General features: G+C 39.9%; 1 protein-coding gene and 1 long non-coding RNA gene across 4 annotated transcripts in view; one reads left to right on the plus strand and one right to left on the minus strand.

Annotated features, from left to right (window-relative positions):
- The window catches only part of ift43 (intraflagellar transport 43), a 65,695-nt gene that overhangs the window by 38,512 nt on the left and 2,490 nt on the right, over window positions 1-24,693 (plus strand). For both annotated transcript variants that reach the window (XM_003214373.4, XM_008121592.3), the window contains exons 4-7: window positions 3,500-3,535; window positions 4,215-4,261; window positions 23,132-23,204; window positions 23,453-23,528. In XM_003214373.4, the coding sequence (XP_003214421.1) occupies window positions 3,500-3,535; window positions 4,215-4,261; window positions 23,132-23,204; window positions 23,453-23,528 (232 nt within the window). The remainder of the gene's footprint in view (window positions 1-3,499; window positions 3,536-4,214; window positions 4,262-23,131; window positions 23,205-23,452; window positions 23,529-24,693) is intronic.
- Window positions 1-24,693, minus strand: part of LOC103281049 (uncharacterized) — a 102,102-nt gene that overhangs the window by 11,474 nt on the left and 65,935 nt on the right. Inside the window, exon 3 of one of the 2 annotated variants that reach the window (XR_507562.3) lies at window positions 17,830-20,429. The exons of the other annotated variant lie outside the window; for it this stretch is intronic. This is a non-coding gene — a long non-coding RNA (uncharacterized LOC103281049). Of the gene's footprint in view, window positions 1-17,829; window positions 20,430-24,693 lie in introns of those variants that run through there. 2 annotated transcript variants of the gene reach the window in all.

The raw sequence follows: 24,693 nt of genomic DNA on the forward strand, positions 1-24,693 counted from the left end.
AACTGGAGGGGATCAAAAAAGAAAGAAAAGAAAAGCAAAAAAGAACATTAAATGGCAAAAAGGACAATTGGCAGAGGGGCTTTAGAAAGGGAAAGGGAAAGGGAAAGAAGTAGGGAAGATAAACACCCCTTATTCTGAAGAAGCAGGAAGAAGCTCCCAGTCACTCAGTGCCATGCAGGAGTTCCTTCTTTGTCAGGCCCACTGTCGTTCTGTCTCCTGTCCCACTCCTCACTATCTCCATGAGTCCCATTGCCACAGTGTGATGGCATTAAATTATTTGTGGCCACCCCTATTTATAAGATACTAGCTGTGCCCTGCCACGCGTTGCTGTGGCCATTTAGAATTCCACTGAATCGCCTCGCTGCTTCCAAGCCTGGGTGCTTTCTATATATGGGCCTCCTTGCTTCGGCTGGTTGAATGGGACGGAGTGGTGTGATGGCTTCCAAATGTGAGAGTTTTTTATGTAGGGGAAATATTGGTTTGAGAGGTTGAAGAGGAGTGAATAGTGTTGGTGCTTTGAAGCCTGGCTGCTTTCTACCTTGTGGAATTGTTGGTTGGGCAGGTCGAATAGCAATGAATAGTCTGAGTGCAGGAAGTATGAATGTTGCAATTAGTTACGTTTTGAATGTATTGAATGGCCCTGGAGATTCGAGGCCTGGCTGTTTCCTGGTTGAGGGAATCCTTTGTTGGGAGGTGTTAGCTGGGCCTGATTGTTTCCTGTGTGGAATTCCCGTGTTTGGAATGTCCCTGTCTTTTGAGTGTTGTTTTGTATTTTGTGTCCTGATTTTAGAGATTCTATTGTTCTGTTTTCTTATTAGACCATAGTAATTATTACATATGATATAAAGTAATGTTATGTATTAATTACTGTTCTTACGAATGTAGCACGCAAACATAGCAACACTTAATTCAAAAACATTGACTACTAAATGGCAGACTGGCTTGGATAAGTGAAGCTTGGCTAAGTGAGACTCTACTGTATTGTCTGTTTGGAGGCCAAGTGTGAATGTTGCCATTGGCGAGCTTGATTAGCACTGAATGGCCTTGCAGCTTCAGTGCCTGGGTGGTTCTTGCCTGTGAAGCTGTTGATGATTATTGTTGTGGTTGTGATTATTTTTACAGTAGAGTCTCACTTATCCAACATAAACGGGCCTGCAGAATGTTGGATAAGCAAATATGTTGGATAATAAGGAGGGATTAAGGAAAAGCCTATTAAACATTAAATGAGGTTATGATTTTACAAATGAAGCACCAAAACATCATGCAATACAACAAATTTGACAGAAAAAGTAGTTCAATAGGCAGTAATGCTATGTAGTAATTACTGTATTTACAAATGTAGCACCAAAATATCACGATATATTTAAAACATTGACTACCAAATTGTGTTGGATAATCCAGAATGTTGGATAAGTGAGACTTTACTGTATTGGAATTGAGGTGTAGAGGAGGAGAAGCTGAAAGTAATGGAGGGAGAACTCTTCCTGCTTCCCTTCTGGCCCCCGCCCCTCCGTGGCCTTGGTGTGCCTGTTTGAGGGGGCGACGTGGGCAAGGCCCCTCCCTCCCACCTCGCTCTCTTTCCCTGATGACCATGAGGAGGAGGTCGTCCCGGAGGAGGGTGGCCGGGGAGGAGGCCTTGCCTCCCGGCCCTCTCCTGGCTGCGTCCCCCGGCCCCAGTCCTGGCCAGGCCTCGCCAGGGGGAGGGCGGCGGTGGGGGGCTCTGTGTAGGCCTTGCTGGTCCCTCCTCCCTGGTGCCATGTTGAGGGCCGCTGGGTGAGGTTTTTTCTTGGTCGTGGTGCCTCGGAGCAGGAAGAGGGGAGCGCGCGGGAGCGCCTGTTGAGGGGAGGGGTGGTTCTCTCCGTGCCTGGGGTTCGTTGTGGCGGAGGCGCACATGGAGCGTTTTTGTTTTTAGGCCCCGTGGTGGTTCCTGTTGTTTATTTTAGTTGTATGAACCCAGAGGCAGGGATGAGGGGTTGTGCTGGCAAATTTTGAGGTTGTGGGATATGTAGTTTTGTTGTTTTGCTCGGTGCCGGGATTCCATTACCATTTTATATATATAGATTCTCTAAATAACTAGACTTACTGCTGCTTGCTTCTTAGTTTGAGAGATGGGAGGATGTATACAAAAACCCAGACAGAATTTTTAAAAACAGAATTTTTAGCTTTGAAAAATAGAACTTGTTTGAGGAGAGGATGATGTATAATAACCCTAGACGTTAGTTATGACTGAGAGTAGATTCAGATGTTACAAGATTGTAGCAATAGTAGATACACAAATGCCCTCTCTTTTCTCTCTCTGTCATTTGAAATGCAAGAATTTTGCATCTCATTTGTGGTGAAATTTATGTACTCCCATGTATGTGTACAGCTCATGCATCACACTGATGGGGCATTGTGCAGGATGTTTCACAAGAGTTGTGAAAATATCATGTCCCAATCTCCTTTATTTTATTCTAAACTACCCCAATGCAAGACATTTATGGGCAGTTACTTTTCCAAGTTCTGTAGAGGAGTCCAGCAGTTACCATGAAGTACTTATTGCAAGCGCTAATTCAGAGCTTCTCAAATCTTTCATGTTGGTGACACAGTTTTTAGACATGCATCCTTAAGCAACACAGTAATTCAGTTTTACTGGCAAACCGGAAGTTAAACCAACTTCTTATAAAGATTTCATACTATAGAATATATATATATTAAACTGTATATACAGTGTTCCCTCACTTAGGTTCTAGGACCACCCACAATAAGTGAAAATCCATGAAGTAGGGACGCTATATTTATTTTAATATTTATACATTATTTTAATAGTTATACACTATTTTAAGTCTTTATCAACCAAACATGTGTTGATAAATCACCTCCTTCTCCTCCCGTTGCTGCTTGGGCTCCTTTTCTCTCTCTTTGGCTTCTCCTTCCTCCCTTCTTTAAGCTGTAAATGGTAATTTTTTATGATTTATAATTGTCTTTTAGAGTTTATTGAAAAACTGCAAAACAGCAAATCCGCGAAGAGTGAACCACGAAGTAGTGTGGGAACGCTATAATATATATACTTTTCATATAATATATAATATATACAAGTTTCATTTACTGTATAAAAGAGGTTTGGAACTTTTTCTTTTAGACTTATGTACTACAATTGATTCTTGTGTGTTGTTTCCTCTATAGCTACTCCATGTGGTTTATCGCAAAAATCTTTGTCAACAGATTTTTTTTTTCTTAATTAGAAACATATCCATTTTGGTGGCAGTTTTTTCAACTCAATCAGTACATTGTGCAAATTATAAAGGTTGTAACAGTACCTACACTTGAACAGCACAAGCCTTTGTTTGTGGGGGTGAAGGCGGGGGATCATTTTTCATGAAACATACTTTGGGATTGCAGGCGGCACACTAGTGTTTCCCAACACACAGTTTGGAAAGCTCTGCTCTAGTTCCTCGGCTCATTCTTTGGAATAAATTCCGCCCTTTTTCAACATTGGCCTTTTTTTTTTGTCTTCCAGGTCAAAAAAGAAGCCTGCTGAACAAGATGTTGAAGAGTAAGTTTATTGCTTGACTATTGATTTACCATATATTTCTGCACAACTATTGACAGTTATCCAGGCACTTTTCGGCTTGGGCAGCTGAGCCAATCCATAATTATTTATTTAAAATACCAACCCTACATCATGGGATTTCAGGGTGGTGCACTCACTAGAATAAATTAAACAGAAAACAGAAAGAATTTAAACATACTTAAAATATTAAATAATTTGACAAGTTAAAAATTAATCTGAATCTAGTTAAAATAGATAAAAACAGTTTTAAACTATATGTAAATTTGGATTGGTATCTTTTAGGCTCCAAAGACTCTAGCAAAAAGCCATGTTCTCGTTTGGTACAACAATGACAATAACATTTGATTCCAGTTGGGCCACTCGAGAGGGAATTTCATAGTTGGCACAGCACAGCAGAAAGGTTTTCTCTCAAGCCATGTCATAAAGTATAATGCTAATAATTACGCAGTTTCTTTTGGTATATCATTATCCTTGTAAGACACCAGTTGTGATATGCTTGCAAAAGAATACAGAGTACCAACACACACTTCCCCAATAATTCACAGGATAGTGCAAGGATGTGGTTCATGATATATTTTTGTATTCTTCAGAGGAAAGCCTTGGAAGAAGTCGTTTTATAATTTCCCCTCTAAAATTGTCTTCTTTTTGTGGTTTCTTTCAGCCACCGTCTGAGGCAGCAGAGTTCAGAGGCAGCAGATGATGGAGGAGGTGAGGCCCTCCCCTTTTAGCTGAAATTTATTTATTTATTTCGTGTCAAAAGCATTGTACAACAAATACATTTCAAATAATGGAAATAAAAAAAAGAAAAGAAATCACAAGCAACTAAATAGTTTTGGACCAAAAGCGGGCAACAGCAACCGCTTTAAACAACTCCTCCTCCGTACATGAGGCAGGGCATTGTGGGCAAGCATACATATGCTGAGTTGTTTGTTCAGCTCCACAGTCACACAAGGTGGAGGATTCCTCCAGGTAGTGCCACCTTGCCAAGTTGTCTTTTGATCTGCCCACTCCACTTCTGAGTCTGTTCAGGGACTTCCAAGTTGCCCATTCTTGGTTTGCCCCTGGAGGAAGACCCTCTTGGGGGGCCATCCAGTTAGAATTGCCAGGTTTAGCTGCCCAGAGGGACACCCTTGCTGTTGCTGGAGGAACATCAAGAGGAGTGGTGGTTCTCATGAAGCCCTTCCTTGATTTGAGTCTGGTGGGAGGAGGGTGATAGCCATGCAGTGGGTGGCTTTCACAATGTTTGACCTTTTTTCTCTCACCGTTAGCAGCAACTTCCCGTCGCACGTCAGGAGGGGCAATGCCAGCTAACCTGTAGAGTTTATCAACAGGTGTAGGTTTAAGGCATCCTGTGATGATTCTGCATGTTTCATTCAGTGCTATGTCCACCTGCTTTGCATGGGCAGACTTGTGCCAAACAGGACAGGCATACTCTGTAGTTGAGAAAGACAAGGCCAGGGCTGATGTTCTTATTACTTGTGGGTCTGCTCCCCATGCGCTGCCAGTCAGTTTCCGCAGGATGTTATTGCGTGCAGCTACTTTGTGCTTGGTGTTCATGCAGTGTTTCCTATATGTTAGTGTTCGGTCTAAGCTGACACCAAGGTATTTAGGATGGAAACAGTATTCGAGCTCTTGGCCTTCCCAAGTAACTTTCAGTTTCCTGTTGGCTTCGCGGTTACGTAGGTGGAAAGCACACACTTGTGTCTTGGCAGGATTAGGCTTCAGGTGGTTCTCTTTGTAGTAGCTGGAGAGATCTTTCAAGGCATTGGTGAGTTGCTTTTCAACTGTTTCAAAATCTTTTGCTTGTGTTGTAAGGCCAAGGTCATCAGCATATATAAAGCTCTTTGTGAGTGGTGGTTGTGGCTGATCGTTCGTGAAGATATTAAATAAGGTTGGTGCAAGAACGCTGCCTTGGGGTAAACCATTCTTTTGCCTCCTCCATCTGCTTTTCTGGCCCACATAGAAGCTGCGGTTTTCTAAGAGGGTCTGGACAGTTTTTGTAAAGTCAAAGTCCTGGGTGATATGGTAGACTTTATGCAGCATTTTTCTATGTTGCACCGTGTCATAGGCTGCCGTAAGGTCCACAAAAACTGTTCCTGTAATGCAGCCTTTCTCATAGCCTTCCTCGATATGTTCAGTCAGATGAAGAATTTGACCTGTACAGTTTTTCCCTGGTCTGAAACCTGCTTGTTGTGCAATAAGCTTGGGTTCGATAACAGGTCCTAGTCGATTTAATAGCATCCTCTCATAGACTTTATATAGATGACATAAGAGGGAGATTGGTCGATAGTTCCTGGCATTGGAGGCATCTTTACCAGGTTTTAAGATGGCAATTATCTTAGTTTTCCTCCATGCTCTAGGAATCTGTTTGTGTGCCAGGCATTGATTGTAGAATTTCAAAAGCCAGTTTTCAGCTTTGGGGCCCAAGTGTTTGATTTGCTCCATCATCAGGTCATCTAGGCCAGGTGCTTTACCAGTCTTACATCGCTTGATGGCTTCTCTGAGTTCTTTCAGGTTTAGAGGAGAAGACAACTGGTGGGTTTCAAGTTCTGGCACCCTGTTGATTTTCATCTTTATTCTGCTGCAGTTGGTTTTCCCATTCTGAATTAGCTGGTGAGCTATCTGATCTGGTGTCACATTCGCGTGTCCAGGGTTGACCAGAGGGTCACTATCCAGGCGTCTCAGCAATTGCCAGGCTTTTCGGCTACTCTTGGACATGTCCAGGTTCTCAAGCAGCTCTATCCAACGGTCTTTCTTAGCATTAGCTAAGGCTGTAGATAGTTTTTGGCCTGCTGCTATAGTCCCATCACTGTATGGGTTCTCTTGAAATAATCTGAGATATTCTTGTAGCTGATTTAGTGATTCTTCGTTTAGGCCTGGTAGGTAGCTTGTGCGACAGCCTCTAGGGACTGAGAGCCTTGAGGATCTTTTCACAACTTCTACGAACAGGTCATAATTTTCTATAGAAGGTTCTATATCAGAAATAGCAGCTTCCAAGGTCTCTGTAAACTTTGTCCAGTTAGCTTTATTGAAGTTATATCTTCTGCGGAATGGGACACAGACCAATATGCTACGCAGCATATTGGTCTGTGTTGTGTGTTAGGTATTGGGTTTAATACCCTTTTGGTGCATTGGTGGCTTATGCTTTCCTTTACAAAAATCAGATCAGGGTTATAACCACGCTTCCATCGGCCACTATTAAATGATGGTGGTAATTTACTGTCATGAAGGAGGCTCATTCTACTATTGTCGGCCCACGTTAGAACTGCTTCGCCATTTCTATCATCATAGCTGAAATTAAGGTCCATACATTCCCATTTCTTAGGACTCTCCAGCTAAGGTGAATGGAAATTTCTTCAAGGAAAGAAAGAAGGTGAATTCATGATATTTGTGAGATAAACTATCTAAGAGTGAAAGCATCTGTTCTGAAAATGTCTGTATTATGGAACTGAGGGAGATCTCAGAACTGGGAGAAGAAAAGACGAAGAATTAGATGTAGGATTTAGACTTGGTAGTAAAGGAAGTAAAATCGGTCATAACAAATTGAAGAACGTGGATTGTTTCTGTTTTCTTCTACTGTTATTTGTTCAATATCATTTGTCTCCTCAAGGCAAATACATCTAGCACATTTCAGTTTTTCCATTCTTACTGGTTCTCCCATTAATTAGTTTCTCATTCCTGAGAACTATTTAAAAGGTCTTACAAAACTGCCTCTGTAAAAGCTAAGCCCATCCTGTTTGGTACTATGCCTGTCTCCACTGGATGAGTATGTGGAGACTTGGATTGTCCCTCTGCTACTTCTGCTGGCAGTTGTGGTTTTTTACCACTTCCTGACTGGCTTTCTACTTTGCTTGGCTTCACAGTTGATGTGGGCATCCAGCACCTAGAAATAGTTTTATCAGCCAATAGAAACAAGTGGAAAAGTACTCTAGGCACTGGTCTATAGTAATATTAACTAGACCAGCAGGAAAGCTGGCAGGCAAGGACATGCCTTCTGCCAGTAGGTGCAACATTTCACTTGAAATGGCTAGAGTTCTGCCCATGTGTAAGACTAACCTGCTGAGTTGAGTCCCACAAAATTATAACCACATTGCAAATCAAAAAGCTAAGTCAAAGCTTACATAGAAATATAAGGGAATAATGCAATTGACATGGAATGAAGAGTTGTTAAAACAATGTCTCTCTGAGTTAAGAGTGAAACTTTACACTTGAAACATGGAAAAAGCAGTTCATACCATTGACAGAATGAAATGCCATACATGCAGTAAGTAGAGCAGAAATTTTTCATTTGTACCTCTCATTGAGGCTTGAGACTTCAACTGGAGCTGGATCTTTTTTCTCTTTGCAAATTATAGCATACTACTACTGTTTCATCAGCTATGTAAAATATAGGTTACATATGTAACCTGTATTTTACATTTATGTAGTAATAAAATTATTGTACCCAAACTGTCTTACATTCAGTATTGAGTTCTGATTCTGTAGTGCAGCAACACAATGTAAGATTGTTCATAGGGACAAAATTAAACTGATGTTGTATTCTGGACCTTAGTCGTGTGTTTTGAAGAGTGTAGTGATGATGATGAAAGGATAACAAAAAAAAAGTGAGTAGCTATTAAGAATTATGGGCAGGAAATACAAAACCTACTTTCACCAAACACAGTAGTCTTTTCAGTTGGACATCAAAAGATTATGGAAAGGCTTTTCATCTCACTCTCCTTTAGTGGATCTGCATCTATCATACTGAACCAAGGTTTGCAGGAGACAACAGTAGCACCTGCCATAGTGACCTAATCAATGAGGGATTAACTTTATTTAAAATAAAATTATGGCTATATTGCAATTTCACAGTTATGAGAAATGTAATTCTTTTAAGAAACCCATGATCCTTAGAAATAATAATTGCACTGTAGATATCAGATTCATTAAAGAAATTCTGCAATCATGACACAATGAAGACAAACAGTACTGCCCATTCATTCTTTCTTTGGCACATCTGTGTGCACACACACCTAAACAATATATGTTGGCTCAAGAAGCAGCATACCTCAGCATACCTTTGCCTTGTATCTATCATGCTTCAAAACTCAAAGCAAGGTCTCTGGCTAACTGCACTGAGAGAAGCCTGTTTTAATAGGATTTAATATAGTGACAACTATAGGAATAATAAACTTTTGCAAGCAAGAAAAATTGTTTAATTCCTAAAGGACAGGCCTGGTTGAACCACTTTTGGCCAGGGGCAATTGAGGGCTTAATATTGTGTATGTAGCAATCTGGGTGATCTGAGAGAGAGGCATTTAAGGGTAATTGCTCAATTTTCTATCCATGTCAACAGGGAAAATGGGCAGAATGGCGGAGCTCAGTACAGTAATGGTGCTGGATGTGATGGGAGATGCCAGGCGGTGAGGGGAATTGGAAAAGTGCTATCTGTTGAGAGTCTCTTGCACAGAGCAAGGTGCTGCTTTGAAGGCGAGACTGTCTTTTAAGTCACAATTTAAAACAAGGGCTTGGAAAGGGGTGGTCCCTGACTCCTCATTGTGGATTAGCCTTAATATTTTGCTTCTGCTTTCTGGAGTTTCTACCCCTGGTGTAGTGCTGTGCAAGGTCATAAATAGAAACTGTCTTTCCCTACTTTGGGCTCCCCCTTCCCGCTTTTTCCTTTCCATTAGTGACATCCTTCAACTCTCAGGTTCTTAATAGAAATGAAGTTAGAGTTTGAGAGTCACCTGACTTCAGCAACTTGAAACACTCAGATACTGTATCTGAAATTGTGCTTTCAGTACAGCTACTTTATTAATAGTGGTCAATAACTTCTACAGAAGAAATTGTGACAATGACTAAAAGCAGTGCATTATCTGGCCCCCAGGCTGACACCTATTTGCATGTCATGTACTGTGGTGCAGGGAGCCTTGTGGCCCTCTGCAATCATTATTCAATAAAATTACGTATGGAGTGTCCTATTCAGTGTTCAGCACTATCCTCCAGTGGACTATTGGTGTAGGAAACATGTGTCATTCAGGTATCGGCGCTGTAGTCCATTCAGCCCCAGCCAGCATAACCAGTTAGTGAGAAATTAGGGAAGTCACCATGCAAAATATCTAGAGGACATCCAATGGCCTACAGCTGTCCTGTTCTGTATTCTGTTCTGTTCCCCCAGTAGTCAGCTGGTGTGCCAACCCTCATTTATCAGTTGCGAGTATTTTCATATTGGGGAAAAAATACTTCTGCAAACCAGTTTCCGCAAGTTTGTTAATAATTTCTTCTTCCACATGCATGGTGTCAGTGTAGCAATAGAAGGACCTAAACTTGGAGAACTAAGTCAACTAAATCAGCAGTAGGAAAAGGCCATTATTGTTAAATTTTTGTATTCAACCTGATAACTTTTAATCCTGAGAGATGTGCATAACCTTGAATTGTCATCTTTTTTCTTTTTGTTACTTGCTTGCTTCTCATCTTCATTTCATCCATGTGCATTGTTCTTACATAGTTCCTTAATATTTTCCAGTAATATACTTTAGAATCATGAGGCAGAATTACATGGTGCTTAAGCCTATTGGTCTTCCAAAATAGTTTTCTTTATAAGCCATCTTGTGACTATAGAGAAGGACATTTAAAGTAGTTAGGCATATAATTTGGGTACAGATGCTGGGCAGCATTAAGCACAGGTTTAGAAAAGACTTGTTAAGTTGTGCCATACACTGCTTTCCTGACAGAATTCTGAGAAACACTAAAACTACCATTATATCGCAGCTGTGATTGTTGAGTCCATAAATGTAGTTGACGGACTAGGTTTACCTAAAAGACCCTTTAAGAAAAAGCTCTTGAAATATGATTACAGAATTGAGACACCATCATTTGAAAGTGCCTGAGGCAAGCTCCTTTGAAAATTGCAGCTGTAGAGGGACAGCAAGAGAACCACATAGCCCTTGATTGTAGTGTTTTTCCCTCAGGACCTGCTCCCCCCACCAGTTTCTCATCTGATAGGAGCGAGAAAGAAAGCAGCGGTTAGGCTCCTCGTCTGTCTTATGAAAATCCGATTCCAAGTGGCTGTGATCAAACTCAGTTGACTGTCAGCTGTGGTGGCCTTGTGTGCAGGGAGGGGGCTTCTGAGGCACTTCTGGATGCGGAAATGTCATGAATGCCACCTATCAAAGAGGCATTTTTAATAAATATATATGCCATTTTTTAAAAAACCTGAGGAATTTAGCATAAAAAGAAATGGCAGTTTGTCTTGTTTTTGCACCAGAGCATGAAAAGGATGAAATAGAATCAGGCATACCTTTTCCCTAACATAATGCATCACAGTCTTTTGAGAAGCTTCTTTCCAGCCCCATATTAAAAAAAAAAAGGGGGGGATACTAATCTGTAACATTGTAGGAGGTTTGGTGTTTGCTTTGCCTTCCTACCTAACCTGCACACACTGGTGCATGTGCAAAAGATTATGCAGTCTTATCTTGCATTAAATAATGCATAATAGCTATCACCTCTTGCTTTTCTCCTTTTAATAATTAATGCAGCTAAAATTGACAGCCTCACATATATACATGTTTTGGAAGGTTAGAAAAAGCCAGCATGTATTTTCCTCCCTGTCCCCAATTTGTTTACAGAAATAGTTATGCTTAACATCTATCTAAATTTGTTGCAACATGCTCCTGTTTACCATAAAATGATGCAAAGATTTACTTGAGAATCATTTAGAAATGGGCTTCCCAGGTCAAATTAATGATCGATCTAGCCCTTTCTGCTTCCAAAAGTACCATAATCATTGGTATATTGTACTGAGGGGAAGTATATAACACAGTATAGAGATTTGTATGGGTGAAGAATTTGGTAAAATGCCTTATGTTAATGAGTGTCCTCTTCAGGGATGTGTGCATTTTGAAATATATCCCATCAAGCCATCTTAATAGTCTTGGCAGTACTGCACCTTAGTAAGTTTGTTTCACTTAACTTTCGCTCATTTTCTATTTCTCTGAATTTTTTAAATTTAAAACCAAGTATGAAGAAGGATGTATGTGTATGCATAGCAAGTGTGTGTTTGCAAAATATTATGTATGTAAGTCATCCTTTTACAAAATTAGATTAATTCTAATGGCATGGACAGTCCTGTGCATATAATAAGGCACGGAATAAAATGAATGCCAAACAAATCTATACATTAAACATCATTGTGGAAAACAGCTTCTAGAGTGCATCTTCTGTTAAAATGGAGGCTGTTAACTAGAGATTGCGTGCATGTAGCTAATGCAGGCTAAAAGAGTTTTTGTGAAGAGTCTAAACCACCCTGCACAACCTGTGGCCCTCCAGCTGTTTTGACCTCCAACTCCCAGAATTCCTGGCCATTAGACAAGCTAGCTAGGGTTTCTGGGGGTTGGAGGCCAAAACAGCTGGAGGGCCGCAGGTTGTACATGCCTGGTCTAAAAAATTCAAAGTTCTAATGCTGAGTTTTTCTAGAAAGCTGCAGTGGTCAGAACAGGCGAATTAGAGGTCTGCTTTGGGTAACTAGATGCTTCTGCTGTTGAGATCATAAAAACATAAGAGTTGGAAGAGACCACCAAGGCCATTCAAGCAAACTCAACTCTGCTAGTGAGGAACACACAATCAAAGCATTCCCACAGATAGCCATCTAGCCTCTGTGTAAAAACTTCTAGAAAAAACCTCATGGTCTGATGCAGCATATTCTTTGCTGAACAGCTCTTATTCTCAGGAAGTTCTTCCTCATGTTTAGGTGGAATCTCTTTCCTGTAGTTTGAATCTATTGTTCTCTGGAGGGGCAGAAAACAAACTTGTTCCCTCCTTAATATGACAGCCTTTCAATGGCTACTGTGTCACCTCTTAATCTTCTCGTCTCAACATACCAGCTCCTAAGCTGTTCCTCACAGGGCTTGATTTCCAAACTTTTACCATTTTGGTTTCCTTTGCTGGTTTGGGTGCATATATGGGGACCAGGAGAGAGTTATGAATCCTTTAACTCACTGCCTCACCTGGTCTGCCTCTTAACACATCACGGGCATGTCTTCTTTATGTACGTATGTGCCTTTAAGTCGCCTACCAACTTGATTTTTTTGAGCTCAAAACCTCGGTCAAACATCGCATGTTTGTTCCTACCACCACTCCCCTCAATGCACATGTTCCAAAATATCAGAAAATCAGCTGTAGACAAAAACAGAAGTGACACAACTTCATTTCCAGTTGTTTTGGTAACCCCTGTGTGGATGCAAAATGCCGCCTTTCCCCTCTGCAGTTTTTCACCCTTACAGCAATAGAGGCTAATTTTTTAAGACGAGTTCCATGTAATTGAATATAGTTTCTAGTGTATGCTGTACAGTGACATACTAAAGTTCATATTTTTGTTAATATGTTGTCTGATATGAACCATCTTACATTGCTCGTGTAAGAGTACATACTGCATAGAACACTGTTTCCTTTAATAAAAAACCACACAGAATGTATTTAAAGAACTTTTTTTATGTTAAATACTCTGATTAGATTTTAGACAATGCTGATATTTTTAAAATAAACTTTCTGGGTTTTCTTCTTTTTAAATGGAAGGTATATTTTTATTCGAATTCTCTGTGGCATAATAAAGGTCATAGCAGTTTGTGGGCATTTGAGTAGCAGTGTGCTTTTTTTTGGTTCAAAATAGTCTTCCTTTTGTCAATTAAATGTTATTTTATTGGGGTGTTCTGATATCTGTCTGCCTTTAAATGTTAGCATTATTTCCTTAATAAGAAATGCTATTCTTTAACATTCTACCTGCACTAACTGTACGGACGAGTTCATCACTTCATGCTAGATGGGGAATGGCTCTTTGTTACATGCAACTTAACATTGTCTGCTCTAGGAAGTAATAATATATGGCATTTACAGATGTAATCTTTGCATCATGCCCCCAGGCAACATTTAGACAATTAATTTGAAGACAACTGAAATCTGTTATTTGCTCTTGCAGTTTTAACTCCATCAGTCTGAAATTTTCTGCAGCTGTTATCACTTGGATGAGCAAGTGATCAATCATGAATTCTTATGCATTTGTTATATTAAAGCAGGGGGATATTGTTTTGTTAAAAGATTTTAATGGGTTTGATTATTTGAGTCTTTAACATATACAGCTCAACCATGATACACCTTTGCTTAAAAAACCAACTGATTTTGGTTTCTGCTATGTCATCAATAACCTAATTTAACACTAGATACTCAATTTCAGAATGCTATTTTCTACATTTTTTTCTGCAGATGTTAATAGGTATAAGAAATATCAGTATTCTAACATAAAAGCTATCATGGCATCCAAAATGGATCTTATTGTCAGATCTCTCAACATGGAGGCACATTTCCATCACCCTTGCATTTGCAGAGAGATGATATAGTATATATATATAACTTTCAGAGTAATTGCAGATGTTAATAGGTATAAGAAATATCAGTATTCTAACATAAAAACTCACAGAAGCCCGGCTGATAACCTGACAGATAAATCATCCATGGATGAATGCAGGAAATGTTTCCAATGTTAGAAAAAGCTCCTTTTTCAGTGTCTTACACAAGTTGGGCTTTTTCAGGTATTAGACACAGAGTCTTAGGCAATCCCTTGTTGTCTGAGTATGATTGTCTTCCAGGTATAGTATCCTGGCTGTGGATACATAGGTAACTGTGGAGCCCTGTTCTTGATCCGCCTTTTCTTTCACAGTGAGGGCATCGGCTGATCAGGATTGGCTTGACACGCCTTCCTCTTGGCACATTTCTCCCTTTCACCCTCCATTCGTGCCTCTTCAAATTCCACACCACTACTGATCACAGCTGACCTCCCGCTCAAGGGCCAGGGCTTCCCAGTTCTCAGTGTCTATGCCATGGTTTTTAAGGTTAGTTTTAAGCTCATCTTTAAATCTCTTTTCCTGTCCACCAACATTCTGTTTTCTGTTCTGGAGTTGGGAGTATAGTAATTGCTTTGGGAAACGGTGATCGGGCATTCGGACAACGTGGCCAGTCCAGGGAGTTGATGGCATAGTAGCATCACTTCAGTGCTAGTGATCTTTGCTTCTTCCAGCATGCTGACGTTTGTCTGCCTGTGTTCCTAAGAGGTTTGCAGGATTTTTTGGAGGCAACACTGATGGAATCGTTCCAAGAGTTCAGTGTGATGTTTGTAAATGGTTCATGTTTTGCAGGCATAACATGGGAGGACAATAGCTTTATAAACAAGCACCTTGGTATCCCTACGGATGTCCTGATCCTCAAACACTCTCTGCTTGAGGTCAGGCGGTGTTGTATTTCAATGCCAATACTGACTTCTGTGGAGAGGTGGCTGCCAAGGTAGAGGAAATGATCAACATTTTTAAACATTACACCACTAAGCTGTACTTCTGGCATTGCAGAGGGATTGGCTGGTGACCGCTGGAAGAGGACTTTGGTTTTCTTGATGTTCAGTGAAAAGCCAAGCTTTTTGTATGCTTCTGCAAAGGTGTTTAGAGTGGCATGTAGGTCTTTTTCTGAATGTGCACAGACTACGTTATCATCAGCATATTGGAGTTCTATAACAGATGTTGTTGTAACCTTGGTTTTGGCTTTCAGTCTGCTGAGTTAAATAGCTTGCCATCTGTCCGATAGATAATTTCCACTCCAGTGGGAAGCTTCCCATCAACAAGATGAAGTATCATAGCAATGAAGATGGAAAATAAGGTTGGGGCAATAATACATCCCTGTTTGACACCTGATTCCAGCTTATCTTTCCAATGTTAGAAAAAGCTCTTTTTAGAGTTTTACACAAGTGGTGCTTTTTCGGGGATTAGACACAGAGAAGATGTGCTGGTGGTTGTAGGAACCTGTTCGACAGTTCCTTTTTATATTGGGTTTTGGAGGTTCTTCTGGGTTTTACCATAGAATCTCTTCACTGTCTCCAATCCTTATAGTTGGAAAGACTTAGAAAATTTATTCTGGAATAATTTCTATAACAATCATATAATGTGTTCCTCCAGAGCCAAGAAAAACCTCTTGTTCTTTTTAAAAACAGTCTTTGAACCCTTGTATGTGAAAAGATTTTCCCATTAATATATTTTAAAACAATTGCATGCAGAGGGAGTGATGGCTTGCCCCTATTTGCTCCTAGTGCCAAATGGGCATTGATTTTTCCATTTGCCCACAAACCTAGGCATGTGAAACTACTTCGGTTTCTTATGCAGCATTGTTCATTTACTAGTAGTGAATTAACAGCATTTAAGCTACTGGTAGAAATTGATTTGAAAGCACACAACAACCACAAAAGCAGTTCAAAGTACCATTGATGAAAAAATATTCTTTGGAAACCAGGTCACTTGGAAATCACAGCCTAAAAGCAATCTATGTAGTTATTTATAAGCCTATAACACAAATTTTATTTGGCCAAAGTGGATCAGATGAAAAGGTATGGATATTTTACCTGCCCAGGTTCAGAGAATCAATTTCTTGTGTCAATTTCATGGAACAAGGAGCTAAAAGACTGTAACGTTACTCTGCCTCCTTATTTCTTAAGCATATTTTTGTCATGAATGTCACAATCTACTCCCCGGGACACAGCCTTTTCCCATAATCAAATATCTCAAGTCACTAAAACCAGCAAGTTGTAGTGACTGGAGTATTGGAATATGACTCTGGTGACCAAGGTTCAAATCTCCTTTCAGTCATGGAAATCCAGTAGGTAATTTTGGTTAAATCCACCTGGACAAATCTTGCCAAGGAAACCTTGTGATAGGCTTGCTAAAAGTTTGAAATTACTTGAAGGCATACAACAAACAAAAGAAATAGGGTGGGGTTCAGAGATGTAGACAGAATCTTATAGGAAGTATGAATTAGGTTTGCCATACATCAGAAACAACCTGGAAACACATAATGACAATGACACTAAAATGTTAGGATTGGAAAAAGCTTTTGACAACACGTCTGCTATGTGTCCTGGTATTGAGGTTGGATAGCCTGGGATATATTGCTTATTGTCCTCACAGGAGAGAAAATTCAGCTTTGTTTGTGTGTTCAACAGAAGTTACCTCCATCCCTTGTTCCTTTGTTTTTTTGTTGTTGTTTTTTTGAAGATTGTAGCCTGTTGCTTTCGACTTCTCTATTTTTATTCCTCCTTTTTTCTGTTTAGAGAAAAAATATTGGATTGAGATGCACTAATTAAAGCCATTTTCTGGTATTTGGTTACTGAAATGTTTGATGTCTCTCTGACAAGACCATGAAATGCATGGGGTGTCCACAGGGAGAGAATTTGCTGAACACGGTGCTTTGTAAATGCGGGGACATAGTGTCGCAGCAGCTCATGAATATGAAACGCCCATGATGCTACCTCAGTGGACTCGAGAACACAGATGAATCCTGTCATGTGCTAAATGAGACCAATTTCTTTCACTTAACTTCATCTTCAATCAGACCTTCTTCCATTTGCCTGTTTAAAATTCCCTAAACGTGATGCAGAAGGTAACAGCATTAAAAAAAACAAAGTTTTGCAGCAGTAGAGAAATTAGAGTTGTATCTGGATGAAGTTTTGTCCTTTTTAAAAAAAAAAATTCATTGTCTTCCTTTACTTTTAAGATGTCTTTTATTGCGCTTGGCACAAAGTAGGGAACACCCATCCAGTTAGCCTTCAAAATCTCACTTTGCATGTGTTCTCTTTATAGTTTTGCACATGTGTGTCAATGGGCTCTAGCACTCTATCAATATAGCAGATAACTAGACATATACCCAGAGATTTCTGTTCTGAACTGGTTGCTTGAATATGCAGGTCAATAAATGGGGACACAGTCCAGGACTGAGAGATTTATATTAGAGCTTGAGAAAATTTCTGGAGCCTCCATAGAGAACTGGCTGGCACTAAGAATGGGTCTCTCTTCATATCCTCATCAAATGTGCTATATAATGTTAGAGCACAACAACAGTTCTTCCTGGGTTCCACCATTCTCATCACATGGGGCATTGACTATAGCTCTCTCATCTCTGTTTCTGAATCAGCACTTGTCCTTTTCCAAGAGAACTCTGTTCTCTTCTTTCAGTGTTGTTCCCATCTTTGCATGTGTTTTCATCCATCTTTGACTTTATAAATCCTTTCCACGCATCCCATTCTATACCATAGTAAAAAAAAAGGGGGGGTTGGGTGATGTAAGAAAGCTCAAAAAGGTAACTTCCCATGTTACAATATTTCATCTATTCTTGTACCTTCCGTAATGCCTGAATTTTCAGTTGGCCTCATTTGAATCATTTAAAGCCAATGAGAGTGCTGTTATTAGTCAGTGGGACAATACCACAATGAGTTTACTTCACAGTGCCTCATTTTAATCAGTATCTGCAACAGTTCATATACAGTTCTAAGGGAAAAAAAGGTTTATACTAAGACCTTATGGGGTGGGGAGGAAAAGTGGTATGCTGCAATTAGATCTTGGTTTCTGATGACAGTCATCCTGAATCTGAATAGTGTTACTGCATAGGGAATAAATTTGTGGTGGATCTTCCTTTTTTGACACTTATTTATTATCTTAGTCCACTAGGGAATTGCTGAGTATGTTTCCACTAAGATTTCAAGCCAAGAATGCAGATGACTTTTAAATTGTAAAAATCTCAGGCTGTGATTTCTGAACTGCCAAACAGACGTTTATTGACAAATTGGCATCCTCAGACTCCTACAGGATTTTCTAGACATTTACCAAACAGTATCTGAAGTTAGTTAACACCATTATTTTAAAGAGTCCACCCAGTTTTCAAGGCCAGTTTCATATTTTGTTGCTTAGTGTCATTTTGTGATCTCAAATCCTTTAGTTTGCTCTTGAAGGGCGAATACCTCTAACCCTTTTAGCTTGGTAAGATGCAAGATAATGAGCACACAATGAATATTCAGCCTAGGCTGTCTGTCTAAGGCAGGGGTCCTCAAACTTTTAAAGCAGAGGGCTGGTCCACAATCCTTCCGACTGTTGAGGGGCCGAATTATCATTTGGGGGGGGGGGGGATGAACAAATTCCTATGCACACTGCACATATCTTATTTGTAGTGCAAAGCAACAATAACAATGAAAGAACAATACAATATTTAAAAATGAAAATAATTTTAACCAACATAAATCTATCAGGATTTCAATAGGAAGTGTGGGCCTGCTTCTGACCAATGAGATAGTCAGATTAATTAGGATTGTTGTTGTTGTGTGTCTTCAAGTCATTTCAGACTTTGGGTGAGCCTAAGTCCAAAATTATTTATTTATTTATTAATTTACTGCATTTATTTACTACATTTATATCCCACCCTTCTCATCCCGAAGGGTGAGCACAATATTAGCATTATATGTTACTATATTGAACTATATCACTATACTGTAATATTATATGTAATATATAACATATAATTAATATTATTATATGGTATTATTATTAGTATTATATTGTACAAAATCATATTATTATCAATATCATATGTAGTACTTCCGGTGGAGCAACGGGAGGAGCAGCGTCAGCCGAGCTCAAGGGCAAGTTCTGAAGCTGTTATCTTATTGCTTTTATATTATCTTAAACTCTCAATTTTAATTGAAGACTATTGCCCTTGAACTCCTTACTTTTACTAAAGACTGTTTATATGAAGCTAATGCAGTTTTAAAGATTTTATTGGCAACTGTTTGGAAAACACCTAAGCCTAAGCCTCCCTGAAGGAGGGAAGGTAAGAAGAGGATCACATTGCTGAATCTCGGCTTGCCTCAAACTGTTTTCTTCCCGGCTGGCTGGAAGGCTTGCAGTGCTCCAGGATTCCAAAGAATTTTTATATTTTTTTCCCTTTTTTTTCTTATCTGGTCTCCTTTTGTTTGCTGACTGCTACCCTGGAGTACATACTAGGAAGCAGAGAGCCTTCTACTAATCTACTACTCAAGGCTGCTGACTCAAGGAACACTCTTTGAGCTGTTTTTACTTCAGAGCTCTTTCAAAGCACTAATATCATATGTATATACAATATATTATATTATTAAAACTGATATAAAAATATTATATTATAAATGAGGGCAGGGGCCAGGTAAATGACCTTGGAGGGCCGCATCCGGCCTCCGGGCCTTAGTTTGGGGACCCCTGGTCTAAGGTATGTGATGAAGGAAGCAGCTGGATGACTATCTCCACATTCAGAATTCATGGCAGGGCATGCCCTGCTAAATGGGTCTCCAAAGCACACCTTAGAGCAGAACACATCTTGCATTATGTTTTCAAAATACATGCTATGTTTATTTCCTTTTATTCTTGGCTTCTTCTGCATTGAAAGGTTGACCCAGCATCCTGGGGGCATTATCTGAATTTTCACCAAAAAATGCATTCATAGACCACCTGGTTTCTCTTTTTTTTTCCCCTGAACTTAAAGACTGTTGAAATGTCTGATACCTACAGATTTTAACTGATTCTTTTCTAAATTGTCTCTCATTCTTTTGTGACATGCCCAGCTAGATGCTGGGAGCCTCTGATGAGAAATACAGCCAGACATATTTCCCATGACAAGCGCCAAGGCTTTGTGCAACAGGGTGCGAGGATGGAAGCACACTGTGTCATTAAATCCTGGGTATATGTGTCATTGATAGCCCCTCGAGTAGTTCAGTTCTTCTTTATCCGCTTTATTGGACTCAGAAACCTGCTCCACCATAGGCAGCAGGCACTTGGGTAGTTGGGGAGCTGGAAGGCTCAACTCTGCTGAGATTTTCCAAGCTGTCACCATCTCGTGCTTTGGCTTGGCTCTGGCTTCAGTCTTGGTTTTGTTCAGTCCCTTCTCCAGGCAGCCAATTAGAGAGAAATCCCACTGTGTGGGTTATTCCAAACAGCCCTCTTGTCAAAAGTCCAGGCTAACCCTTGCCCTGTTGCAGATGGACCAACACTGCCTTCGCCGGGGTCAGAGAAGCCTGCAGGGAGGCAAAATGGAAGTTAAGATGGAACATGTGCACTTTGGAGCTTAGAGAGGGCTGTAAAGGGAAACTGAATTTATTATTATTAATTTTAAAGACCTAATCCTAGACAACAGACTCCATAGGCAGGGCAGCTTTCCAGCTCTTGAATATTCATTTCAGCATGGCCTGGAGTCAGAACAGAGCTTTACAAAATAGTCAAATGCTACAAGAAATGTCCTATGATGAAATTGGAGGTGGAATTTTTCTGGCTGAGATTTCATTTCTTTTTAGTTTCAGATCAATGTGGTAAAGAATCTGCAGAACACAGTGGCTTACCTTTCACCTGCAGAATATGTTATTCTCTGTTAGTGTTCAGAACCAGGACCAAGGTCTGGAAATATTACTTTTTCTCATCCAAGAATCCCATGGCTAGCATTGCCAGGGGATTCTTGGGCTTGGGATCCTGGGATCCAAGACCACCATCTTAAACTTGAGCAGCTGTATACTTTAGCATTCAGCTGTTCAAGAGCTGGCTCGCTGATAATTCCAGTGCTAGGTTCATGTATTCGTTTTATTTGTTACATTTATATTGCATCATTCCAACCGTGAACTCAAGACAGTATATATGTGTCAGGACCCAGGCTGCAGAGCACCAATAACCATGCACAGAGACCAGAATCTATCTAATATCTTTAATAAAGGAATATATAAAGTCAATAAAAACAAGTGAAGAATATAGTTCAGAAGTAGACCTTTCAGGAAAGGTCAAATATAGTCCAGGAAAACAATGTCCAATATGTGATATTAGAGTCCAAAGTTATAATCCAATAACCGAAACACACACTTTGCCAGGCAAAGTGTGGGGAAATGACAGGGTCCTTTAGTCCAATGAAGCTTGACAACAAGGCTGGAAGCAAACTAGATTCTTGGCAACAAGGCTTGATACGTGTCTACAAAAGACAATAAGCAAGAACAGGGTCCGTGACGAGGTCCGTGGAACAAGGAAAGCTTGATGCTAGAACAAGGTCCGTGAAACAAGGCTTGGAGCTTGGTCCTGGAGGCAAGGGACTGGAGTAGCGTAGTCCACACACGATCTCACTCCACAAGGTGACGAATTGACTCCGCAAGGATTTCTTTGCGGGCAAACACCTATATAGGATCTTGTTTTCCCGCCAAGGAACACTTTCCCTGGGGAACAAGAAACGAAACCCATACTGTGTCCAGATGCTTGACTCCTTAAAGTTTCCCAAGGGAAACAGACTTAATCAGCTAATTGTCTGGCAGCTATCCTGGCGCTCCTGCGAGTCGCCTCCCGAGCGCCTCTATCTCGATTATAATAATCCCGGTGAGAAAATGGGGGAGATTTCTGCTCAAGGCTTGTTTGGCTGACTTCTGGTGGGCAAACATCTTGCAGGTGCAAGGGCTCCAATTCTGGCTGAAACGGTGGGAAACCCAAGTTTTCCTCGTCATCTGCCACAATAGTACTGGGAACGGGACTACATGGCCCATGAGTCATCACAATATGCCTCTCTTCCATTTTATCCTGAGAACAACCTGGCAGATATTTGAACTGAGAGAAAGTGACCAGGCCAGAATAATTTGATGAGTTTCATGGCTCAGTGCGAGCTTAAATTTTGACTTCTCCAGTCTTTGTTAGACATTCTAACCAATGTACTAGACTGATGATTCCAGCTTATTACAGGGTATTTTCTCATAGTAATATAATTAAAAACTACAAAAGAATAATTATGAAATTATAAGTTGAAAAGGGGAAATGGTTTAGTGTGAATTATCTAGAACTGCAGATAGGCTGTACAAAAACGATTGCATCTTATTGACTGGATGCTCTTGCAAGCTATAAGTTGGATAGTTCTTTGGTGTTTCAACAAGAAAAATATATTCATTCAGTGTAATTACAACCTAAGTACTTATTATTCAAATGCTTGGGATCAGAAATGTTTTAAATTTCATTTTTTCCATATTTTGGAATGCCTGTATTTGCAATACATACATAATGTAATATCTTGGAGATGAGACCCAAATCTAAACACAAAATTCATTTATGTTTCATATACATCTTATACACGTAGTCTGATGGTAATTTTATATACTCTTTAATAATTGTGTGCATGCTACAAAGTTTATGTGCACTGAACCATCAGAAAGCAGCTATATCAAGCACCCATGTGGACAACTTCAGATTTTAGAGCATTTTGGATTTCAAAATTCCAGATAAGGAATGGTCAACATGCATATATTTCTTCTCATGGGTGGAAGGTGAAGTGGATGGTACATGCAGGTACTTGCACAGGACCATAAATATTTATCTGGAAGAATAGTTTATTTAGGGTTATTCTGGAAGACAGATATATACATACATATCCTGACAAAAGAAGCTGGTGACTCTTATTTGGTCAACTGGTCAGTGAATCTATTAGGCTGCCTTTTACTTTGCTGGATGGCTATTATCTATCTAATCTAATATTGTTCACTCACACTGGTAGCAGCTTTGTAAAGTTTCAAGCAGAGACTTTTTAAATCATTTGCTACCTGAATCTTTTGACTGGAAAGCTAATTCCTAAGATCTGACATTCTGCGTGTAAACCGTGTGCTCTATCACTATATAGTTATTCCACCTCAAGTTTACTCTGTGCATAAGAAACTTTGAAAAATTGGTAGTAGTTTATGCTGCCATTTGATTTGTCAATCCCTTGTAGATATTCCAGTCATTCCTGACTTAGAAGATGTTCAGGAGGAAGACTTTGCTATGCAAGTGGCGGCCCCACCCAGGTAACAAAACGATTGTATTAAATGACTTGTCCTGAATGGATACATGTGTAGCTTGATTTTATAGCATGTGTTATGGTTTCAGCAGATAGATGGTACCGATAACATAGAGAAACACAACTATACAACTTCTGAGTAAATGCAATAAACTAGAAGTGCTGTATTAGGACCTGTTTTACGTTGAAGGTAATGATGATGGTGAGGCATATATAGAACTTCAGTTCACTTCCTTGCTGTATTCCTACTTGCAGTGTTCAGGTGAACAGAGTGCTGACCTATCGTGATCTGGACAATGACCTCATGAAATATGCTGCTTTCCAAACCTTGGTGAGTGCAGTCAAATGGAAATGTACATTCAACCCCTAGTTTTTCCTCAAGGCACTAATAATAATTATAATAAAACCTTATTTATACACCGCCACCATCTCCCCGCAGGGACTCGGGGCGACTAAGCAGCCTTTTCTTCCTGCCACCACTATATTACCAAATATATCTTTTTTCGCTTTTTTTAGGGCTTTTGAGCTAATAGTAGTAGTATATGAATATATTGTCAGTTCTTTTGAGAGGGCTTCTGACGTCTTCCTGGAACACTTGATAGAAGAGTACAGTAGAGTCTCACTTATCCAACATAAACGGGACAGCAGAATGTTGGATAAGTGAATACGTTGGATAATAAGGAAGCATTAAGGAAAAGCCTATTAAACATCAAATTAGGTTATGATTTTACAAATTACGCACCAAAACATCATGTTATACAACAAATTTGACAGAAAAAGTAGTTCAATGCACAATAATGCTATGTAGTAATTACTGTATTTACGAATTTAGCACCAAAATATGATGTATTGAAAACATTGACTACAAAAATGCGTTGGATAATCCAGAACGTTGGATAAGCGAGTGTTGGATAAGTGAGACTCTACTGTACTTTTTTGTGGATCAGCATGCTATATGCTCAGCCTTGTCTGTTAAGGCACTTTTGGATATTTCTCTGTGCGTCTTGCCTAATGGCTAGTGATTTCCATGTCAGAACACTTGTGACTCTGCTCTGGGTTTAAGTCTGAACTTTAAAGGAACTATCCCAAGTTGTTGAATCTATTTTGGAGATAGAGTACAGTGATTTAGGCCCCTTCCACACAGCCCCTATATCTGACCCCAGGTTAGCAGCTTTGAACTGGATTTTATGAGTCTCCACTGCCAGATAATCTGGAATAAGCAGATAATCTGGTTTTAGGTCCTGGGATATAAAGGCAGTGTGGAAGAGGGCTTAGATTGCTCTTTAGATAGCTCTTCAGATTAACACACAGAGGCGATTCACTGCCTCACTGATACCAGCCACCATTGTTTTTTGCTTCAATAGTTTTTTCCATCTCCTCCTTTATATTTCATTTGACAAAACTCTTCCTTCCATTTCATTGAGGATAAGAGTTCCTTTAGTTTGGAACTAAATTTTGGCATTGATAACTCAAGAGGAACTGATATTGTGCTGTTA

The sequence above is a fragment of the Anolis carolinensis genome, chromosome 1, assembly GCF_035594765.1.
Source record: "Anolis carolinensis isolate JA03-04 chromosome 1, rAnoCar3.1.pri, whole genome shotgun sequence".
Classification (NCBI taxonomy): Eukaryota; Metazoa; Chordata; class Lepidosauria; order Squamata; family Dactyloidae; genus Anolis; species Anolis carolinensis.